This window comes from Durio zibethinus, chromosome 12 (genome assembly GCF_047325235.1).
Source record: "Durio zibethinus cultivar Kanyao isolate XHJ-2024 chromosome 12, ASM4732523v1, whole genome shotgun sequence".
Classification (NCBI taxonomy): domain Eukaryota; kingdom Viridiplantae; phylum Streptophyta; class Magnoliopsida; order Malvales; family Malvaceae; genus Durio; species Durio zibethinus.
The window spans coordinates 3,966,522-3,990,903 of NC_143173.1; the positions used below are offsets into that span (position 1 = coordinate 3,966,522).

Below are 24,382 nucleotides of genomic sequence, written 5' to 3' on the forward strand. Positions count from 1 at the left end.
TCCTGAAATTTTTTTTCATTTTAATGAAAGCTCATTGTTTTTGATTGCATATTTTTAATACCTCTAAAGTTAGTTTTGATATCATTTGTTATAGATCAAGACTTAAGTTTTATGTTCACATAATTTCAAGACATGAAGTGATCTTTTTTGTATTTTAGATCAGTTTAATACAAGATTTACAACAACTTATAAAAAATTATTTATTTCGATCTATTAAATCTCATAATTTTATCTCATAAAAATTGTTTTACAAAAAAAAATGATATAAATACTTATATTTTAAGATCAATTGTAATATACAATTAATATAAAATTCATGATTTCTCTTTACAATCGTGATATTAATATTCAATTTCTTTTTAATATATATTTTAATAATGGTGAATGAACATAGAAGTATTATATATACGAGGCCTAAAACCGTTATATTACTAATAAGTTTTGAATTGGAATAGAATGAGATTTATGTGATGTGAGATGTTAACTGATTTATGAGACGAGTGAAAATCATCTCCTGATATTTATCACAAACATCAGCAAAATAAAGTTAATATATGGACCTAATGGTAAATTTATGATAATTGTTCTAAAGATTTGATAAAATATTATTAAATATATTTATATTTTAAAATATATAAACCAAAATTTTTTACATTTAAAATTCTTACAAGTTAAAATTAAGGAAAATTTATGCCATTTAAAAAATTAAAAAAAAAAAAAAAAAACAGAATTGGTCGAACCAAACAGGAAATTATATTTTTGCACCACAGGTGATTAATATTTGCTTTCTGCTTCTAAATTTCCTGAACATATTTTAATAAAATTAATGACCTGTTGTTGACTGAATATGTCCATGTAATAGTGCATTTTGTGTTCCGAACGAAAGAGTTAATTATCACTTTCTATTAACATTTAAAGGGACTTCAGAAACATCAATTTAGTTCATCTGTCTTTTAACTGAATCCTCTTGTAGTGCTGTTTCATGTTTTCTTCTTGTCTTGACATAGTAGCTGTAAGTAGCATTGCTAACCATTCATCACCAATATTACTTTGCATGGAGATGATGAAATGTTATCTGGTACTCTTTTGTGCCATGAATTGTCTCTTTTTTTTTTTATTATTTTTTCATCTGAAATTTTGGTTATTCAGTTTGGATCCTCAATTCTTAATTTGTTGTTTTGAATTAGATTAGAAGATCCCTGCTACATGAAAACGAACACGGATTCCGGAAGGCAAAGCGATCAACATACTATGATGAAGGTTTAGAGAGGTAATCAGGTTATGCTTTATTCGCGACTTTGTCCATTGATATATGCTGTTATCTTTATATTAATCCGGAATCTTTCTCGCTTTACTGAAAGCAGAAAACCAGGGAGACCCTGAATGAAAAAAATCACCCAACTCAATTCTGCCATCGACAGTGTATTCTCTCCTTTGAGAGGTGGCAATAATTCACCTACTGTGCCGGTCAAGACTGACCCTGTAGTAGAAGCTACTATGTGAGACATGTATTTGTTGCTTAGCCGTTACATTGAGTTTCAGCAATTGACGGTTCTACATGTTCTTCAATATCGAAGTCTGATTTTGCATGGTGTTCGAAAATTTTATATGGGATTATGCAGTTTTGATTAATTTTGTTGTTTTGGTATCAAACCATTAGTGTAATACTTTAAAGCACAAATTTCTTTTGCTTACTTTGAGAATGCAAATTAGAGCATTGAATTACGTGTGTGTTTATATATATATATATATATATATATATATATATATATATATATATATGATAACGGATCTAATTGAGATGAATTTTTTTTATAAAAAATTTATATTATTATTTTAAAATTTTTAAAATTTAAGTTTTAATTTAATCGAATTTATTTATTATTGATGTATTAGCAAAAAGTACTAAACTCAAATGCTATGTTTGAAAATATGAATTGGATAGAGTAAAATTTTGGATTTTATTTGTTATATAAACTGTCATAATGAATTGCTCATGCTATACATCAATTAGTTAAGATTTAATTGGTTATAAATTTAAAAGAGATAAAAAAAAAAGTAAAAATGCGGTTATTTATTAAAAAATATAAAAAAGATTAATTTTAAATTTATAAATATCTATAAGTATTTTAAATTCAGCATTGAATAATCATTCAATAAATTTATAAATTTAAAAAAAAAATCATAAAAATTGCATTTACATGTGTTTTATAGTACAATTTATATTAATTTTAAAATCCAAATCCTTCTTTCAAATTCAAATTACCAGCTATAAAACAAATTGTAAATGTAAAATTATAATATAATATAAAAAGTATGATTCTAAATTAGTTCCAATAAAACTTGAAGTCATACCAAATTTTTTTTATAGAACCCAAAAAGGAATTTATTATTCGAATTATCCTTAAATGTTATTATTATCTATTTATTTATCAAATTTAAAATAAGGTGTTTTTTTCTTTTTATTTTTAAATAATTTTGAAAAAAAGGCCAAAAAACAAAAAATGACCAAAACATTCTCTAGATTTGAGGTCCCTGTTTGTCGTCCACGCGTGCAGTGCAAGGGCCAGTCCTAATGACTTTCTATTTTTTTTTCCTTCTAATTTCTTTCAAGATTTTAGATCAGACGAAGTTTCAAAATTATAAGCTATAAATCCCAAATCCATATACAGAGTTGTGGCATCCAGACAACCTCACCTTTATTTCCTTTCCCTTCATCAAAAAGAAAAAAATTCCCAATTTTTTTTTTTTTAATTACATAGTGGGAATCTCTGGCAAATGAAGTATTTATATCACAAACCTCAGCTTACCAACCTCATTACATTTTCAGATGGAAGGCAATGATAATTATACGCCTAAGGTATTCTTAATTTCCTCCTGCCTATCTTTTTTCTTTCTTTTTTTTTTTTTTAATTTTAGTTTAGAAGAAATATCTTTGACTTCATTTTCCTTTGCTGCTTAATTTTTGTTATCTGGGTTCTCTTTTTTTCTTTTTTTTTTTTTTCTAAATTCATAACTGAATTCTGTTACTGGGGTTGGTTTTTTTTCTGTTATGGTTGTAACTGAATTTGTTAGAAATTATTGGTATTTTACAAGTTAGAAGTTTAGTAATGGAACTGTCATTGTTGGCATTGCAAATATTGTTAAAAGGAAAATTATTTTGTCTGTGTTGGAAAACAAAGTTAAATGCTTAATGGAGTGATGAAAAGGAAGAACTGAAAAAATAAAGTTAAAAGAGAATGATGATGGGCTTAGCTTAGTTGCTGGAAAAATGTAGCAAAGAATGGGATAAGTTAGAATATTATTTTCAATTTTTTTAAGAATTGTCAATATATACATACATACATACATATATATACAAATATATACATATGTATATACATATATATATATATTGTCTTTGTTAGGTTGAAGTTGCTACTCCTTTTTTTAGGAAATCAGGGTGTCCAAAAGCATGAAACCCTTTTTCTTTTTGTTATTTGATTGTGACGAATGAGATTCACTTTCTTATGGAAAATGCTGGCAAGTGGCAAATTCATGTATATATATGTATATATATGTGTATATGTATATATACATATATATGTATATATATATATGTATCTATATACATATATACACATATATATATGCATATAGATACATATATACACATATACATATATATACATATATATATATATGCATGTATATACATACATATATATATATATATATTGTCTTTGTTAGGTTGAAGTTGCTACTCGTTTTTTTAGGAAATCAGGGTGTCCAAAAGCATGAAACCCTTTTTTTTTGTTATTTGATTCTGATGAATGAGATTCACTTTCTTATGGAAAATGCTGGCAAGTGGCAAATTCCTGCATTTTATGGTATTATTTGAATTTTGGAATTCATGACTATTTGCTTCCATGCTTATTATTGAACTACTCGATGTTGCTCACAGAACCATACGTTGGGAAAAATGTTTAAGTTACTAAGTGAACATTGTAGCTACGCATTTATAATTTCCTTTTGTTAAGGGAATTATAGAGTTGTTCAATGCCTTAAATCTAGAAAAGTGATGCTATACAGTATATTCTACCTTCTTGACTTGATCCTTTGGTGAATAGATAGTGCTATAATATTTTAGCAGCATTTGGTAGTAAACATGTTCACATTCTCATGTATAGTATACTTCTTGCATTAGATTTGTGTGCCTCCTTTATTGCTTTGTTCGTGTAGAGGATGCCTTGATGCAGTAGCCATTAGATGTTGTAGGTGTGTATTTGTATTCATGGCTTCCACCAGTGCCTTTGAAGAGATCATTTGCGTCGTTAATGTCTGTTAACATGTAAAGCTGCAGCAAGCCATTCCTTTCTCCAGTTCTAATACTTTTCTACTTTCCACTGACTTCTGGTTTATTAGTTCATTTATCTAATAGATATTTTTGTATAGTAGCAATTTTCAGAATAAAACAAAATAAGCGTATGTCTACACTTTCTTCCTTTTTTCTGCTCTTTTTTATTCATCCAGGTGCAAAATCTATGCACAAACAATTGTTATAACCTTCTCCATTCACATGAACAATGGCTATGTTAATTGACATACAATCCTTCCTCCCCATCTTCATAGCCCCTTTTTCTTTTCTTTTCTTTTTGGCAGGGGGAGGAGGCTATTAACGTATGGTTCCTTGAGATTAATGTTAATGCTGTATCTTTTGCCAATTTCTTTAAATAGTAAACGTTACCAATTTCTGTCCTCTTGTCTAGTTGGCTCAAACAAGGCCTTGCTGTGTGACTATCTGTATTAGTTCTAGGTTGGACATTTTAAGCACAGTGTATACCATATACTTTTTGTCTTTGTTTCCAAGATGTTGTGATTTTTTTTTCATTTCACTCTATAGCTACATCAACATATATATGATAAACAGTTCTAATTTCTATTCAAGGATTACTACAAAATTTTGGAAGTTGATTATGATGCAACTGATGAGAAGATCAGGTTAAATTATCGGAAGCTTGCACTGGTCAGTGCTCTCTTTCTCTCTCTCTCTCTTGTTTTCCTTCTAACTCTTTATATTTCTTGCCATTGCTTCATGGGTAGGCTCTCACTTTGTTGTTTCAGTAAACAGTTTCTCCAGTTAAAATACAATTCAGTTGACTGGAGAACATTCTATGATGTTGTTACAGAAGTGGCATCCAGATAAGCACAAGGGTGACAGTGCTGTTACTGCAAAGTTCCAAGAGATAAACGAAGCTTACAAAGGTAATTCATCTGCTTGGTTAGAACTTCCTAATTGCCATATGATTCCTGCTATATTTGAGTGCAACTTAATCAGTCAACCAATCATGGGATTTTATAGTTCTCTGATGTAGTCTTTTTCAAATGCATATCACTTTTAACTATATATATAATGTAATGCTGATATCTTATGATCTTCTCTTATCATTATACCCTTTTGCAGTGTTAATTGATCCTGATAAACGCTTAGAGTATGATTTAACTGGAATATATGAGATTGATAAGTATACTTTACGGGTAAGAATTTATGTTAACCTATATGGGATCATAGTCTAGAATTGTCAACTTATGTTTCTTTAGGTATAATTGGTTGATGCCACATTCTAATGGTATAGGAAACTCTGCAATTGTGATGCAGGAATATCTTACCAGATTTAAAGGAATGATTCTTACATGCAATGGGCTTGGTATTAGTCATACATCAATATGGTAATTCTTTTGACTGTCTTAAACTTTTTTCCCCGGGGGAATGGGGGTTAGGGGGGATTTTTCATGTCATTAGGGGGAGTCTTTTATGTAAAACTTCAACAGAAAAGGACCATTCTCATATCTGCTTGACTAGAACTTCACCTCATCTGGTTCATGAGCCCTTTTTTAGATTATTTTAATCTTCCCGATGCTGAAAGTGTTAATTTAAGTGAATTTGAGTTTTACAGACGATGATTGTTCTTATTCCTAGTTCAAAATATAAGGACCATGTGCATGACACATAGGACTGGTTCCAACTCTTCCCTAGTGATGCTTATAAATATTATAAACCTCTAGTGCAAGTGCATGATAGAAAATAAAGGTAGCTGTTGACATTAACATGGATGCCAAGTGGAGAAACACCTATATGAATCTAAAGCTTAGTATTGGTGTTTGGAGACTTCCAAATCCATTTGAAGCATTAGGGTGATAAAAATGATAAATTACTATGATTGCACAAAATTGCAATGATGATCAAGGGCATAAAACAATACTTGCTGAGACATCTACATAAAAATGAAGTCCTGGGTGTGGATATTCAGAGACTTCAACATCTAATCAAAACTTTTGCCTTATGTAGCATACTTTTAAAGGTATTAAAACATTGAAAGTCCAGTTATGTTACCTTGTTTGCTCCGGTCTAAGGTTTTATGCTAGCAATGTCTGTTATCACTCACTATGAAATGGATGAAATCTGTTTGGTTGGAAAAATATCCAGTAAAATGTGAATTTACATTTAATCTTGGATTTGATTTTTTTTAATTTTAATTGACGGAGGCAACAAAATATTGGAAATGCTGTCAATGTAGCATTTAAGACATAAATTAACAACCATTTATGGAAATTATATGCTGTAAAACAGCAATGAAAGCTAATAACTTTATATGATGAAAAGGTTCATGTTTGTTAGCTATACTAAAAATGAAATATGCAAAGAGGTCGTAGGAGGCTGTATGAATGGAGATGTGACTTCTCGGTTGAGTTTTCATTAACATGTTATTGTTTGTCAATTGTTGCTAGCTATAAGTCGATGGCAGTGGGAGAAATGGTTTGAGTTAAAATGAGAGAATGGCGGTAGGCTAGTAGGTCCGTAATAGGACATGTTTGTAATATGGCTGGATAACAATGCAGTTCTCCTAAGTGATGAGACTACAGTATTCCAAAATCCCTGGTCTAGCAAAAGTGCATCCCTTAGTGATTTTCAAGCTGCCTTATTGGTTGAATTGAAAGGTTGGGGGCGTGGGAGTATCCATAGAAATTGCATTGCATGTGCTTCCTCTAATTCTGTGTACACTAAAGGGTCACGGAATTGTTCTATTTGCAATGATGCTCTTCTTGATAACTGATCTTACAACATATAAATATGGAGGTCAAGTTTGAGCCTCTTCAGATAGTGTGCTATCCTATCCTAATCTTATTTCAAGCGAACTTAAAAAATATTTTATCTAATTAATGTCCACGTTAAAAAGTATATGTTGCAGTTATTCATAATAATGGAGATTGTATTTTATTTTCCTTTTGCAAATTTCTTTACTGGCATAAATTTCATAATTGCATGAAGACAATATTTGATGGCTGCAATTACTTTACATATTGAAGTAGCTCTAAAGTCAAGAACTTTTGTAGTTCACTTTCACCATACAGTTCATGATCAATGGAAATGGTTGAAGTTCAAATTGTTTCAATGCTTGTTCTTCCTGTTCCTCCTTTCCAAATGCCCAAGCAGACCATAATTTTTCCCCAAGGTTTCAACCCTTTCAGTTGATGCCTTTCCTCTTCACTATTTTGAATTCGACGGCGGTAACCTTATCACTGCCAAAAATTAGACCTTATGAGCAGGTTTTAAAGGGCTTGTGCAGAGTCATTTATTAGCATATTGGTCGATGATGTATTCCTTGATACTAAACAAAAATCGATAGTCGTTTTACTGACTTTGTATTGGAATTGGTTGTGGTACTAATAACCTTGTATATTCATGCAGGACACAACTAACAGAAACAAATGAATTTGCTGAAGAATAAGGTTAGCTCTAATTATTCTTTTTTTTTTTTGGTTGCAAAGGAGGGCTAGTGCCCTTGCAAGGGGGGGATGGCGGGGTAGAACCCATGCCTACGTGACTTTCAACCGGCCTCTTAACTACTAGGCTAAGAGGGGAAAGTCAGCTCTTATTATTCATTACAGTGTATAAAGATTGCCTTGTTTATTTCCTTAGTGACTAAGAAATGTTGGTGAATTTGACATGCCAATGTCATAGGGCCACATTATGTACTTATCTAAGCCAAAAATGTATCCCGTCTTTGTTTTATTGGCGCAATTTCAATCGAAATTAGGCGTCATCGAGTAAAATAGACTTTTCATGCTGATGTGAGATGTGTTTCAATGAGGTATGCTTTAACTTGTATTATGAGTTTCATAGAGTAATCAAATGTGTAATTGATATATAGTTTAGACATGGCATCACTGATACTGCCATCTTACCTATCTAAATTTATGTCTAGAGTTCTTTACCCTTGCATCTTCATTTCTTTCTGTTTGTCTCTTCCAATGACCTTATCATTTGACTGTGCACTGACAAAGTTTAATGCTAGACTATGATGTGATATGCTTTCAAGTTTCCACACAATAATGTTGGAATAGAATAAGATCACCAACAAAAGGGATAATGTCATGAATGGCCCTAGGAAAATATTTAATATAATATTTAAATTTTAAAAATTTTTAATGTGATAATGTAACATTTGAAATGCTATTTATCTGTCACATATTATCATTTGCGAGTATCATATTAGTTAATAAATTTATATTTCAGTTATCATATTAAAATTTTTTTAAAGTTAAAATTTTGCATTAAACATTTCATTATGGTTTAAGGGTTGATCTTAAGATTAACCCAACAAAACTATTTTCATGAAAATGGAGTTTTTTTTTAATAAGATTTCTATATTTTATAAGATTCCAATATTTTCATGAAAAACTATAGGTTTTTTGGGGATTTTATTTTATAATATTAACCCCAATAAAATTATTTTTCTTGGGAGGTTTCAACCCTCATGTTAGGACAACTATTGGGAATTACATCTCTCAAGATAGCAACAGGACAAGCCATCAGTATCATTTCTTTTATCACTATCTCTATTAACAGTTTGATAGCTTTTAGCTTTTTTTTTTTTTTTTGGGTCATTCAAGATATAATTAAAGTTTGAATTCAAGATTTCAATTTTAGAATTAACTTTCGTATTTATTTTATATTAAATATGTATAAAATATAAAAATTATTATGTAAAATTTCTATTAACATATTAAACATAAATATTTTTATTTTTAATTAAATTTATATAAAATAGTTTTAAATTTTTAAATCACGTAATTTTACAATTTTTTTATCGTTTTCCTATCGAATCCAAAATTATTAAATTTACTTAGAGCCGACTCCAATACCATTAGACAAAAATTAGTGGCTGAGTTGGAAAGCATTTGTATGGAAAGCATCTTCCAAATGCGAAATTGATGTTCCACGAAAGCAATCAAAGCATGTATTAATATCTTAATTGTGTTTTATGAAATTAAAAATTATAATAAATATTAATTTATTAATTAAAAAATAATATAATTTTCAATCATTACGGTTGGTACACCTCTTTATTTTATAAAATTAAAATTGTGTGGATCCACCGCATCTACATGAATCTTATGGGGCCTATTGAAAATTAAATAAATATTTAATGATAAAACAACAATTATTTGCAAAAAAATTAAATAAATAAATGGTCTGGACCAATTAGATACAATAAATTCTGTTTCATTTATTATTTAAACAGAGAGATAATTGTGATTCAAAATTAATATTTTTATTTTAAATGTTATTTTAACTGTAAATTTGTATAATTTTTTATTCATTTTTATTATGAGTTCAATTAATAAATATACATGAATATTGAATATGGTATTAATTAAAAAAATTAATGTTTAAAAACAGAAAGTTTTATACAATAAGTAATTTAATTCATGGTCTACTAACATTTTCTTTTGATTATTTGAGATAGAAATAAATTAGAACTCAAAACTTTTTTCTTTTCAAATTTAAATTTCAAAAAATTAAATATTTTAAAATTAACTTCGCATGACCAACCACAATTATAAATTGGATGTTGATTTAGAGAGTAATGAAGCTTCTAGGTTTGAGTTTGTATCAAAAATTTTTTACAATCCACTTTTTGTTGATATATTCACTTGCATATTCAAATAATTTTATGATTGTGTCTTTGCTTTTATAATTTGTTTTGTATGGTGTAATATTTTATTTGTTTAACTTTTAGAATTCATGGATAACCTTTTAGAGACTTTAGCAATTTGATTTATGTATTAAAATCAAAATGTCATATTTTTCTTTTATTCTTTATTACAAAATCAAAATACAAACATATTTTTTAATTATTTATTAAAAAAATAAAAAATAAACGATGTCTTAACTAATTAAATAGTACTTTTATTATGATATTTTGAGTATAATATTATCTCATTTTATGAATTTGTTAATTATTTTAAATCTATAATAAAAAATTTTAATTAATTTTCTCAATTTTTAATTGAGTTTTATTTGAAAAAAAAATGATTTTTATGTTATATAATTATATTGTATTATCATTGTAATAATCTTTTTGGGATTGAAAGATGTAATTAGAAATACAAAATATGGATTCCCGCTATATTCACACTTTTTTTTTTAGATTCTTTAAGTCAAATCACAATCCACAATTTTACAACTCAAAATAATTAAAACTCTTTATCATTATTTCTTTTTAATTTTGATAATTTTTATATTTGTTTTAATTTTTACATTTTAGTCCATACAATGGTACAAAAATCTACTACCAAACGGAAATTGGTGTCAAAGCATTCTTTTTTGATTGAATTAATTGCATTATTTCCTTTTAAATATCTATTTACCTTATATTTTTTGACTATTTATTTTTTAAAAAAAATATTAAATATATAGTTGAAATTAATTTATCCTAAAATCATGATAATTTACTGAAAATATCACTCTTACCTTTTTAAATATTAACTCTTTTCCAAACCAAATTTAAAATTTTGATTTAATTCAAAATATTTTTTCTCTTTCCAACCATATCTCATTAAACGGTGGTATGATTAAATTTTTTTATCACTTTGTCCGTCACTTAAATTATAAAATGTTGGGTTTTTGAATTTGCTCAAAGTATATTTTTCATAACGTTTATAATTATAACCTGATCAATCAAAAGTTTTTATTACCATTTTTTTGTATTTTTCTTTTTTTTTTTTCCATTTCATATCAATTTATTAATTTTTTTTTCACTAAATAGTTATATAATATGCTTTATTAGCTTATATAAATTGACTTAACTTTTTACGCACCGTTTACCAATTTATTTCCTTTTTTTTTTCTAATATTATCTACATTTAAAATTTTGTAATACATTTTAAAAAATTATATTTTAATGCAACATATCACATAAATTTATGTATTTTAGATAAGTTATCTATTTTTAAAAGAAAAAATATTTGTGTCAAGAATACTTATTTCATTTAAAATAAAAAATGTCAATTTATATGAATATTTTGAAATTTTTTATTTTTATATAATATTATTAATTATATTATATAATTATTATCCGTACATCACACAGACTTAAAACTAGTAATATATAACGATAAATTCACTTTTTAATGCAATCATTTTTTTTTCTTGGCATAAATGCCATAACTTCCAAGCAATGCCCCGTGCTCTAATTTTTAATTTTGAATTAACATACAATTGGCATAAAATTAAGTACCAAAAACCTAAATTCGGCAAGGAAATTGATTTCCTCCAATTATGTCACAAATTGACTTTTTTATTAAATTTAATAATTTAAAATATGATATGATGATATAATATAAATATTATATAATAAAAAAATATAAAGATGATATAATCTAAAATTTTAATAATAAATATATATGAATTTTAAAAAATTAAAAAAATAAATATTATATTTTCGTATCGACACGAATTATAATATATAATTTTTATATAAAATATTACATAAATATATAAATTTTAATAATTTACAATATATAAATACACAAATTATTAAAAAATTTTTACCAAATATAACAAAAAGAAATACATCCAATTCTGCCATAAAAGTCCAATCATTGAAATTGCTTAGCTAAGTTTGGTCGCAGTCAAAGGTTTTTTTATTTTTTTATCATAAGAGGTAATAATATAAAATTAAAAAGAATTATAAGATTCAAATTTTAAATTTATTGGATATTTCCTTTTAATTAATTAAGCTCTAAATTCTCCTTGCAGCTTAAGCTAGCAAGTTTTTATTTCAATATTTTTTCTTTTCAATATCTATGACACGTAAACATATATATTTGATGTTTGAAAGAAAACTCTACTACTGGTCGCTTTATCTCTTTATCTCAAATAACAAGATTCGGATCTCTTTGTGTCAAACAAAAAAATCTCCGCGCATTAACTCAAACTTATCTTTGAAGATCAACATATGAAGTAAAATTTTAAAATTGCAGAGGTCAAAGAAAAAAAAAACCTGTAAATCTTGTTTTAAAATTTTGGGATAATAAAACTGAAGAAATTATCAAATATATTGGTAATTAAGTTAAAAAATTTTCATTGATAATGTATTAAATAATTTTTTTTAATTATTATAAATAAAAACTTCTATAAAATCTAATATTATTTCTTACTTGGAATTCATTCAATATTCCAAATTACACTAAAATAAAAAAAAAAGCCAATAAAATTAAATTTTATAACAAAATACAAACATTACAGCATTCAATTAATCAGAAGGAGAAGAAATAAAAATCCTAATTTGATCCAAAAAACTAAGATTTTGAGGCCTATCTTTTCGTTTCACGTAACCTTTGGCTTCTGTCTCTGAATAAATCCGCAACCCTTTCCTCCCGTTCCTCTTCCATATCTCCTTCTCGTAACTCTTGTGCGCGTAATACGCCTCCGCCTCCGCCGCGCACGTTAAGGACTCGTCCTCGTTCTCTTTGTTCACGTTGCCAATTGGCATCAGCTGAATGGGCAGCCGCTCGTAATGCCCGCGACTCGTGCCTTCCAACTCGTCGAGGCGGCCGAGTCCCCGATCCGACACGGCGTACAGCTCGCCCCAGACTTGGTGCCCCGAACCGGGCACGTTGAGGAGGAAAGGGACGCGGTAAGGTCCGCAGACGAGTGGATATTTCTCCACGGTTGTGTAGGTGCCTTTGAATACGGCGTCTCCGGTTCGCATCAAATCTTGAAGAAGTGCGTGATTGGAAAAGCCACATTTTAATGTACCGTACGTGAAAATGAGGTTCCCACAAGTGTTGTTTTCGACGCCCATTTCTTTCCCTCTCTTTTGAAACGGAATGAGTATGGTGATGTTTGGTTGATGAGAAAGCGAGGAAAAATGGATGGGAAAAAGAGAGGATGACAGCTGCAGTGAGGAGTTCTAATTTATAGGAGGATTCCGTTTGGTTGCTTAGGAATTTAGGGTTTAGAATCTAAATACTATGAGATTTGTATTTATAAAAAATTCAATGACATATAGGAGAAAAAAAGGAAAGATAAAATATTTTTAATTGAGTAAATTCCATTCATTTTCTTGAGTTTTGAACATAATTTAATATAAGGTCATTAATTTAAAAAATGAACAATCCATTTTAAATTTTTTAATTTCATAAGATATTAAAAATCTCATTTAAAGACTATTTTATTCTTAAAAATTAAATATCCTCAAACTAATATTTCTTTTTTTTAATTAAAATATATCAAATTTATTAACAATAAAAAATTTAGATACAACATATAAAAATAAAATTTATAATTATAAGAATGCTAATATGTAAATATATGTATAATTAAACAAATATATTGGGCATGTAATATTATTTTGGCATTCAACAATTTTTTTAAAAAAATGAAGGATATAATATGAAAAATGTTAGTTGAAAAAAAATCATAATTAAATATTTGTCAATTTAATCTTAATTATTATAATACTTATATATATATATATATAGTTTAAATCTACATGTTTATAAAAATAAAGTGATGATAAATTTATTCATTTTAAATTAAACATCATTTATAATAGTAAACTCAAGTTAAAAAGTTGTAATGTTTAAATACAAATAATTTTTGTTCCTATATATTCAATTGATATATAAAATAAAAAAATAATATATATAAATACTTTAGAATAAATTATAATAAGTTGACGTGGCACTAACTTTAATGATTTAATATTGACTTATAGACGTAACAATTGAAATTGATGAAATCTATTGTAAAATTATACAAATAATCTCTATACTCATATGAAATTTGAATTTTAGTTCTTATACTTACACGAAATTTGAATTTTAACCATTCTAATTAAAAAAAATTTTAAGTTTTTTGAATTATTTTAGTTTTTTAAAAATATTTTAGTCTTTTAATATATTAGTTTTTATTATATATAATTAATTGTTAATAATTTTATATTAATAATAATATTATTATCATTTATATTAATTAATTATAATATTAATCATTTAAATTAATATTATTTTAGTTTGCATAAATATATCATATAATAAATTTTAAAATGAAACAAATTATTAAATAGAATTGCATTTATAATGAATTTGAAATATATCATAAATGAAATGGTCATTCCATTCAACCAAATAAAATAAAAGATTCAAACTTAGATTCTTACGAGGGACGATATCCTATCAATTTGAATAACGGACTTTAAATCCTAACACAAAATGAGAAAATGATTTATTTAATAAATTGAAATATCAATATTGTATATCATAATAAGAATTTTTATTTTTTTTAGTATTCACAAAAGGAAACTTATTTAAATAATTGTGTTAAATTAAATAATAAAATTAATTTTAAAATAAATACACATTAAGTTTAGTAAATTAATTTAATGTATTTAAAACCTTGAACATATATTTGATTATAAAAAATTATTTAAATAGAGTTTAATTTAAATGAATAGAAATATTGTTTTATGAATAATTTTAGCTTTATGAAATATAATTATAATTCTAATTTATTAGATAAATTAATAAAAAAATAGTTTTATTAAAATTAGATAATGATATATTTGTATCATATATTGACAAATTTATTATTGATTTTTAATAAATTGTTTTAAGATTTTTTTATATTACAATTGTGACAAAAAAATATGACAAAATTAGTAACAGATTTATATTTTATGACAGAATCTAACAAAAAATAATAATATAATTAGTACTAATATTTCACATGGGTGATAAATAATAGTTACAAATTTAGTAACAATTTATGAAAATTATAAATAAATATTTTGATAATTTTTTAATGTTGTGATAGAATATTATGAGAGAATATTGTAATAATTTTTAAAATTTAATATTTTAAAAAACTAGAAAACTTCTAAAAATGTAAAATATTTTTATATTAGATGGATTAAATTTTAAATTTTGTGTAAGTACAATGATTAAATTTCATATTTTATACAGTATAAAGATAAATTTTCAAATTTCGTATGAGTATAGAAACTATTTATATAATTTAACAACTGATTTTATTAATCTAAATTATCATGTTAGCAAGTCAATGTCATATTATTAAAGTTAATATCATGTCAACATGATCAACAATCACGTAAGCTAATTGAATAAAAATAAAGTAATATTATTATCAATTGAATCAACACTGTTAAATTAAATTAGTATAAATATCTAATTTTTATAAATTATTTTATAGAGACTAAAGTTAAAATTTTATTTAAATATAAAGACTAATTACATAATTTGATCGATAATTTTTGAAGATTGTTGTTTTTTTTTTTACAAGTAATGATATCCTTTTCTATAAAAGTACAAGATTTAACACTGTTTGTTAAAGGTCCATTTTAATTAACAATAAGATTTTAAATAGTAGTGAGACTAAAATTAATAACGATAAAATTAAAATTAATAATAAAATATATATTTAAATATAATAATAAAAATAAAAAAATAAATTATAGTGAAAAGACAATAATTATTAAAAATATTAGAATAAAAATTATATCAACAAAAATTTTAAATTATTTAATAGTTATAAAATTAATTAAAAATTTATTCACTTTTTAATTTATTATATAATAAATAAGTTTATAAATTTATTTTATAAATTTTAAATAAAAAAATTAAAGTATAAAGATATTTTTGTTTTTGTACTATAAAATAAAAGATGAAAAGATGATAAAAAAGAAAAAGGAAATCTAGCGCTTTTTTCTACTGTAGCTAAATCCTTCAAGGAAAAAAGGCAGACAAGCATTATGAAACTTTGGTTCAGTTGAAATGTAATAAAGCCTAAAGTAAAGGCTATGGAGCCTTTTATCAATAATTTTTTTATTATAAATTTGTAATTATTTTAACAAGAAGAAAAAAATATAAAAATTCATAATTTTAAAATATGAATTTATATAATTCTTTTTTATAAATTTTATATACTATTAAATTATAGTTAATTAATTATATTATAATAATTATAAGAAAAATGCTATAAAAACTTATATTGAAGAGAATGAGAAAAAGAAAAGTGATCAAGGTCGCGTTTCCGAATGGTCAAAAAGATGGAACATCACACCCAGAAAAAAACTTCCGATCAACAAAAAAAAAAAAATACAAGCAAAACTAGAAAATTGTCTTTCGCTTCTTTTGGACGGAAGACAATTTGCAAAACACATCAATCCATCCCAGCAACTGCAAGCAGCCATGAACTCACACCCTGCAAACAGTCACCCTGTTGTTGGCGACGGCCTCCTCCGAATTACCGAAAGTAACCAGTTCATTTTTTAACTTCCTTTCCCTTTGCGTTGTCTTTCCAGATCTGCCCTGTTAAGAGTCAATTGTCAACATTGATTTACTGGAATCATCATATCATTACCACTTACCTGTTGGGCTTCTTCTTCTGCAAGAATATTCCGTTAAATATGGAAAATCAAGAAGCAAGCTACCAAGCCAGAGAGTAAGTTACCAAGCAACATCAATTTTCGTTAAGGAGACCCATCAAGTCAAGTATTTGGTTAGTTTGAATTTGGATTATGAAATTTTGGATTTGATAAAATTACAAAATTTTGAGTATTTTTCATTGAAATACTATAAACTGGAAAATAACCTTAAAAAATTTACCAAACATCGGATTTTTTTTTCCTAGAAATTATTTCATGAAAAATATTTTTTTTCCAGAAGCTCATTTTCTGTTACCAAACGGAGCCCTAGATACTGCTGATATAGTTGACTCCATCTCTAAGCTTAAGTCTTTAACTTCCCCAGTCACCTAAATTGCAGATCATATACAGATCTTAGCCGTGCTGAAGAAAAGAGAATATTATATAAATTTCTTCAAAGATTGAGATGTTAAAGATTGAGATGTTACAGAAGAAGCACCACTCAAAAGAAAGGCATAGATTTAAAGAAAAAGAAAAAAAAAAGGAAACAAACATGATAATATTCCAGATTATGTACAAACCAATTTTAAAGATGGATCATAAGAGGGAGATCAGTAGAAGCATGTCGTACGCAGCAACAGAGACTTGAGGAGAAGGAGGAATACTAGGAAACCTATGGCATGGGCGGAGTAGGTAAAAGAACATCTCTTTCTTTGTTTCTTTTTCTCGATTAAGAAACTGAAACAAATCTTTCCAGCATGTATCTTGCCTACTCTCCCATACCATAAGCTTCCTAGAATTCTAACTCCTTCTCAATCGTCTCTTCATTTTCTCGTCAAGCAAGCGGCCACAATACTTCTTATGTCGATTACAACACAATATATAATGTGATAAAGTGTAAACCCTAAAAAAAAAAAGTGCTTTATTTTTAGTGGTCCAAACATGATAAGGTGAGAACTGGTGATCGTGGTATTTGAGTTACGAGGTCCTGGATGAAATGATTGGGCTCGATTGACAGTATTAGCCCAAATTGCCAATATTCGTTTTGGTCTTAAAAGAAAAGAAGCCTGGATGAAAGACTTCACTTATTTTTCTACCAAGAGCTCGACGAAAATTCTTTATCAAGCGAAAAACAACGTATTATATATGGATTAAATAAGAAATAAGTAGATTGTTATGCGTTATTGTGGTTCATAATGTAGTTTTTTTTTTCTTATGATAAATTTTTTGGCAAAGTTATTTTCATTGTTTAAAATTTTCACAAAGTTCTATAAAGATAGATGAGGCACCGTTAATAATTAGTTAAAAGTTCTATACTTTTTCTATTAAAAAGTCCGCAAATATTTATAAAGCATAAAATAAATATTTCTTCTCCCAATTTGATACGCACATATATCCATATTTCTTATTGCTGTAATGATAATATAAAGTTATTTTGTCTATTTTACTTTTTTTATTATAACTTCTAGGCAATATATATCCCTTTTAAAATAAAAGTCATTTTTAGAGTTGTTAGTTCAACTCATCTCGACGGATTTTGATTTGATTTTTTTAAAATTAAATTTTGAATCGAATTAGGTTGAGTAATAATAAACAAAGATTGAATTAGGTCAAGTTTTAGATAAACTCGATTCTATTTTATTTGATATATATAAAAAATATTTTTAATTATTTTTTTAATTATATATATTTATATAATTTTATATTTGTATTAAAAAATAATATTTTATATTTTTAAAAATAATATTTTATTAATTTTAAATTTGATTGAGTCGAGTATAATTTATGTAATATCAAATCGGGTCAGATTCAAGTATGAAAAAAATTAAAAAAAATTTTAGATTGGATTGAATTCTAATTTGTAAATATAAAATCGAATCAAATTTGAAACGAATAAAAACTTATTTCGATTTGATCCGATTCGTTATCATCCTTAATTTTTCTCATAAATAACCTTATAAGAACATGAATTTATCAAATATATTTTACAATATCAGAATGTGTTCAATCTTTTTTTTTTCATATAAGTGAAAATCTATACATTATTTATATATAAAAAAAAAAACAGTTAATAAAATATGTTTACCACTAGGGTTGACAATCCAACTCGTCTCCGACGGATTTCGACCCGATCTGACCCTATGAGGTAGAGTTTTTTTTTTTTTTTTTAAATTTGAGTTTCGAGTCCAAAAATGTTAGGAAACAATCGGGGTTGGGTCGGATTCGAGTTTTAGGCAAACCCGACCAACCGATCCGATATTATATAAAAAATTATTTTTTAATTAATTATTTAATTTTTTATTTTTATATATTTATATAATGATATTTTTAAATATTTATATTTAAAAAATAATATTTTATATTTTAAAAAATAATATTTTATTAATTTCGGGTCTGATTAGGTATGATTTATATAATATCGAATCAGGTTCGGATTCGGATATAAAAAAATAAAAAAAATTTTAATAAATTTAAATTTAGATTTAATAATACATAAAATCGAATTGGATTCGAAACGAGTAAAACTTACCCCGAATCGGACTCGATACCAACTCTATTTACCACACTGTGGTGATAGAGATGTCTGAGTTAAATTGTTAGAAGTTTCATTCATACAGGAAATCAGCGCACAAAACATAGTAAAAGTCAGTTAACACACTTTTAATTGAAAACTTTCTTTTTTATACCCAAACCATAATTAATTGCATATTGTAATCAATAATTGATTATGAAATATATTAGCTTTATTTAATTTCTAAAACTTTCTTTAAAACATAAAATATCAAATATATATTTTTTACGAACCTTTATTGATTCGAATTATAAGAAATTTAATTTATTTTAAATAAAATTTTAATTTTAAATTTGATAAATAAATAAAAAACATTAAAAAATTTATTTTTTTTATAAAATTTAATTCAATTCGATTTCAAAATAATTAAAAATTAAAGTAATTAGGATCCAGATAAAAAAAATATATTTTAAAAGGGTTTAAATTCTAAACGAATTCTTTTGAGCCTGTTAAGAAGGACAAAATCAAATAAGAAAAAAGAAAAAACAAATTCAATTATTTACTTTTAATATTTGCAGAAACTTTTAGGAGAAGCTACCTCCTCGAAGTTACTTCTGGTGCGAGCGGTGAATGGTGATGCAACGTTTAAGATTCATGTACTAATTCAAGGTTGTTCAGGTAAGATTACCCTCCCTTTCGCTTTTTGTTTGTTCTTCTTTTAGGGTTTGATTTGCATGATTGTAAAATGCTAACCATGTTAATTATGTTTTTTTTTTTTTTAATCCTTTTGAAGTTTCAAGGGAGTGATACTATGGGAATGCGAGGCAAGAGACAGAAGCCACCAAAAGAAGATGAAAATATATTGAAACTACCATCTTATATTACTGTTGAAATACTTTCAAGGCTTCCCGTCAAAACAATCATCCTTTGTAAAGCTGTTTGCAAAGCATGGCGCAATGCGCTCTTAGACCCGCATTTTCCTCTTATTCACCTTGCAAAATCGTCCGTAAACCTATTGCTTTGCAGATTCCCCAGCTATTGGTTGATTGAATTTGGAAAAGACTTCCGCAGGAAGAAAATGTCAAAGTTCAATGATGAGAATGTGCATGGTGTTGGTGAACCATCAATGGTTGGTTCATGCAATGGCTTGCTTTGCTTGTCAATCAATTATCCAGAAGATTTTTATGTGTGGAATCCTGTTAGGAATGAATATGTTACGCTGCCAATGCCAAATATAAAGGCAGGGAATCGATTATGCTCGTATTTGGGGTTTGGATTTTGTCCAAGGACTGATACATATAAGGTGATTAGAATGGTTAGATATGGTAGTATGCCTAGTATGGCATGGACGGGGTCAAGCAATCAAGCAATGTGCGAGGTTTACACACTTGGAACTAACACTTGGCGAACAATTGAAGATGTACCAGTCCCACATTATGGAGGTTTGATTTGCAAGACGCCTTTCAATGGCGCTGTGCACTGGATTTGCTCTTTCAAAATCAATGATGAAAAGTTTCCTTTATGGATTTGTGCTTTTAAAATTGAAGATGAGAATTGGGCTTCCATTCTCCTGCCACTTCCTCTTCTTGAAGTGCCTGGTTTAGAATTTACTGATCAACGAAAAGAGCTACTACTATCATGGTTGCAATTAGGGGTGCTAGATAATTGTTTAGCTATATTTGATAAATCACAGGATTCTTTGCTGAACATTTGGATGATGAAGGATTATGGTGTTAGGGAATCTTGGATTAAAGGTTGGAGTGTTGAAAGTCGGATGCCATCTGAGATTCATGTTCCGTCACTTCTCCCATTAAAGCTCACAAAAGATGGAGACTTACTAATGTTTGATGATTTCAATAAAGCTCTTGTTTGCTTTAATCCACAAAAGAGTATGCCCTGCAAACAAAAGATTTCTGGCCTTCCAAAAATCAGCAAAGGCATTGCATATGTTGCGAGCTTTATATCTCCAATAAAAGCCATGAAGGAAGAATGTTAGATTATGGTGTAAATTTTAAGAAAAACCGCTACTGATTTATAGAGCTGTGGCTATATTGACGTTTTCTATAGGGTGGTAATCAACTGCAATATCCTGTGAAAACTGAAATGGTATGAACTATTTTACTTGATCCTTCTTGTTTTAGACACTTTGTACAACATTATGAGGAGTTTGAACTTTGAATGATGTGTTTAATAATTTTTTTCTTGCTTGATGATGGATAATATCTTGTCATAAATATCCTATTCCTCTTTACTTGTAAAAGTTGGTTAAAAATGACTAAAGAAGAAACGAGTAAACAACCTCAAACATGAAATTTTCAACAAACTAGAGAAGAAATAAGATAGAACATAGCCGATCATTCCTAACAAGATTGTTCTACATAGAACTGTATCTTCCTAGCTGGTGAATAGTGCAAATCTGATCAAGTATCATTTAAATTCAAAAACATTCTGACTGAAGATGAACAGCATGTTTATTATACCAAAAAGATATTTGAAGTAAGAATAGTAAAAAAAAAGATAGACGAAGATGAAACAGAAAGCCCATAGTACTTGAACCTCTGTCTGATTAAGACTTTTCAAGAAGAAGAGGGTTTAAAACTGTGTGTATAGAATAGAGGAGGAGCAACATGTAGATAATGACACTGATGAAGCCAACAGCTAAAGTTCCTTTTACTTGGTTGCAGTACTTGTTGACTTGGTCGCATATGGGTAGCCAACCTGCCTTAGGATTTCCTTTCTTGCCCACGTAAGCAATTGCCAAGGCTGCTGAAATGCTTGAGGTAAGCAACATGGTGAAAACCTTGTCAAAACAAGGCTGTATTTGTTAGCAATGGTTGTAGTAGATATCCCCAATTCTTCATGCCGAAAAAAAAAGAGAAAGTGTTGAAGAAAAGCTATAATGAATAATTACCACATCCAAGGCAACAACTAGTTGCCATAGCAGGCTTTTGGATGGAAGAAACAGAAGTAAAAGCCCGTAGATGCTTGCAATTGCATTTGCGATAACAAAGTACCTACAGCAAATCATCGGTCACACATTGTACATCATTGAAATGGTAATTCCCCTTTGTGATAATATTGACTATAGTTAATTGAAGTTTCAACTCACTTAAATGCAGGTGTGTCGGAGTATTTTGCTTCAAATGATAATGTCAAAACAGCAGTTCTCTCGTGGCTTGAAGCCATCATAATTGCAGCTGCAAGTGTTGTGCTGAAGGCTATAAATCTTAGCAGAAAGGTGCAGATCCTCTTGGCTTCAGCCATGGTACTGCTTCAATAAGGAAGTTTGAATATACTGCAAAAGGAAATGTGGAAATTGTAGAGATGATTGGGGGTTAGCACACGGAAATAACACTGAGAAAGGGTAAGCTCTGAGGTATTATAGGGTGGTAGGAAGGCAGATGACTGGTGGTGGACTAAGTACTCATGCAGTGTATTTTGTTAGTTGAAATCCACAACTATCACCCCCACCGCCCAATACAAAATTTTCTACTTTGGCTGCTGATTCAGCAGATTTCACTTCCATTGGATATTTGTAGTTAAAGGTTATTGTCCTCGTATACAAGTGTTTCATTTATTTAGGTTATCAGTATTTTTTTCATTATAATAATGCTTTAAGACTAGAGACTGTGATCCGTGGATTTAAATTGAATGTCGGTTTCTTTTCAAAGGAAATGCTCTGGAAAACAGATTGATGCTTTATTTCCTACCAACAATGTAGAAATGGGAAAAAAATAGTGAACAATAAAATAAATAAACTAAATCCGTAAGAGATCATACATGAAATTAATAAACACAAAATACGAGTGACTGCAGGTAAAATTTTTTTTATTTTGTTATATGTATTTAATTAATTTTTATTGTAAAATCTATTTCATCTAAAAACAAAAAGGTGAAAGGTAATAAAAGAAATAAATGATGATGAGATGTGGTTATTTCGATCGGATTGATTTGGGTTTTTAATGGAAGTTATCCAATTTAAAAATATAAAATAAGTGAAAAGATAAAAAAAGAAAAAAGAAAAAGGAGAAAATAAAGAAATAAAAAGAAGAGCTCATAGAAGATGCTATATAGATACTTCTATTAAGTCGAAAATATTAATTTCTTAAATTAAAGTATTAAATAATTAGTTTATTAATATAACATATATTTTTTTGTTCAATTATGACAAAAGAGGCATTTCGGTAAGTATATTAGAAGAGGTATTATAGTAATTTCAATTAATTATAAAAAAAAGGTAGTATAATCTATTTAGATACTTATCATTCAATTGTCAAACAATTAGAATTGCATTATGATCATTGTTAAGGGGATCACTTTCATATAATTGTATGAATGTTAAAATTTAACACTTAATTATGAGGTAATAAAAAATATTTTAGTAATTATGATAAGAGGGTATTATAGTAATTTTGATAAATTATAATATGAAAAATATTTTCGTAATTATAGTAGGAAAGATATTATGATAATTTTGACAAAAGATGGTTGGAGGATATTTTCATAATTATAGTTGTTAGAACATTATATTAATTTTGGTCAATTATAATAAGAGAGGGATTTTAGTAAATATGTTGAAAGAACATTATAATAATTTTAGTTAATCATATAAAAAGAAACATTACAATCAATTTGGATATATATAATTTAATTGTCAAGTAATGAAAAAAGCATTTGATTATTTATAAGGGGATTAATTTTATATTATTATATGGATGTTAAAGTTTAATACGTAATTATGAAACAATTAAAAAGTTATTTTTGTCATTATGTTTATAAGTTATTATAGTAATTTCAATCAATTATAATATAAATGATATTTTGGTAATTATGAAATGAGAGGTATTATAAGAAACAATCAAAAAGGCTTTTTTTTTTGTAATTATGATTAGAAAGTATTATAGTAATTTTAGTCGATTATAATATAAGGAGTATTTTCATAATTATATTAGGGGTATTATAGTAATTTTGATAAAATATAATATGAAGATATTTTCGTAACTATGGTAGATGAGGCATTATAGTTATTTTGACAAATGATAATGGGAATGTATTTTCATAATTATAGCAAATGAAGGTATGAAGATATTTTCATAATTATAGTTGTAAGAGCATCATAATAACTTTGGTCAATTATGGTAAAAGGAATATTTTA

At 27.1% G+C, this 24,382-nt stretch overlaps 3 protein-coding genes and 1 pseudogene across 3 annotated transcripts; 2 read left to right on the forward strand and 2 right to left on the reverse strand.

The window, feature by feature from the left end:
- Positions 1 to 2,534: 2,534 nt before the first annotated feature.
- Positions 2,535 to 8,302, forward strand: LOC111296392 (uncharacterized). Its single transcript, XM_022890680.2, has 6 exons — positions 2,535 to 2,860; positions 4,928 to 5,005; positions 5,169 to 5,244; positions 5,444 to 5,517; positions 5,639 to 5,709; positions 7,730 to 8,302. Exons 1-6 carry the CDS (start codon positions 2,831 to 2,833, stop codon positions 7,767 to 7,769), a joined length of 369 nt encoding a protein of 122 aa, XP_022746415.1. The 5' UTR covers positions 2,535 to 2,830; the 3' UTR covers positions 7,770 to 8,302.
- A 4,187-nt stretch (positions 8,303 to 12,489) lies between these two features.
- LOC111297087 (putative gamma-glutamylcyclotransferase At3g02910 pseudogene) lies at positions 12,490 to 13,337 on the reverse strand (annotated as a pseudogene).
- Positions 13,338 to 19,765: 6,428 nt separating this feature from the next.
- Positions 19,766 to 21,420, forward strand: LOC111297448 (F-box protein CPR1-like). The gene has a single exon (XM_022892175.2). The coding sequence runs from the start codon at positions 19,973 to 19,975 to the stop codon at positions 21,221 to 21,223; it is 1,251 nt and encodes a 416-aa protein (XP_022747910.2). The 5' UTR covers positions 19,766 to 19,972; the 3' UTR covers positions 21,224 to 21,420.
- A 149-nt stretch (positions 21,421 to 21,569) lies between these two features.
- On the reverse strand, positions 21,570 to 22,797 carry LOC111296856 (CASP-like protein 1C1). Its single transcript, XM_022891331.2, has 3 exons — positions 22,337 to 22,797; positions 22,139 to 22,241; positions 21,570 to 22,027 (listed from the first exon to the last, which is right to left on the reverse strand). The coding sequence occupies exons 1-3, from the start codon at positions 22,489 to 22,491 to the stop codon at positions 21,794 to 21,796; spliced, it is 492 nt and encodes a 163-aa protein (XP_022747066.1). The 5' UTR covers positions 22,492 to 22,797; the 3' UTR covers positions 21,570 to 21,793.
- Positions 22,798 to 24,382: the final 1,585 nt, after the last annotated feature.

Bases quoted from the DNA above. Each gene is read 5' to 3' on its own strand.
- LOC111296856 (XM_022891331.2), bottom strand. From the start codon at position 22,491: ATGGCTGAAGCCAAGAGGATCTGCACCTTTCTGCTAAGATTTATAGCC. The intron at 22,242-22,336 runs GTGAGTTGAAAC...GATTTGCTGTAG, and splicing joins TCCGACACACCTGCATTTAA to GTACTTTGTTATCGCAAATG. The intron at 22,028-22,138 runs GTAATTATTCAT...TGTTTTGACAAG, and splicing joins TAGTTGTTGCCTTGGATGTG to GTTTTCACCATGTTGCTTAC.
- LOC111297448 (XM_022892175.2), top strand. From the start codon at position 19,973: ATGCTAACCATGTTAATTATGTTTTTTTTTTTTTTAATCCTTTTGAAG.
- LOC111296392 (XM_022890680.2), top strand. From the start codon at position 2,831: ATGGAAGGCAATGATAATTATACGCCTAAG. The intron at 2,861-4,927 runs GTATTCTTAATT...TTTCTATTCAAG, and splicing joins ATGATAATTATACGCCTAAG to GATTACTACAAAATTTTGGA. The intron at 5,245-5,443 runs GTAATTCATCTG...ACCCTTTTGCAG, and splicing joins GATAAACGAAGCTTACAAAG to TGTTAATTGATCCTGATAAA.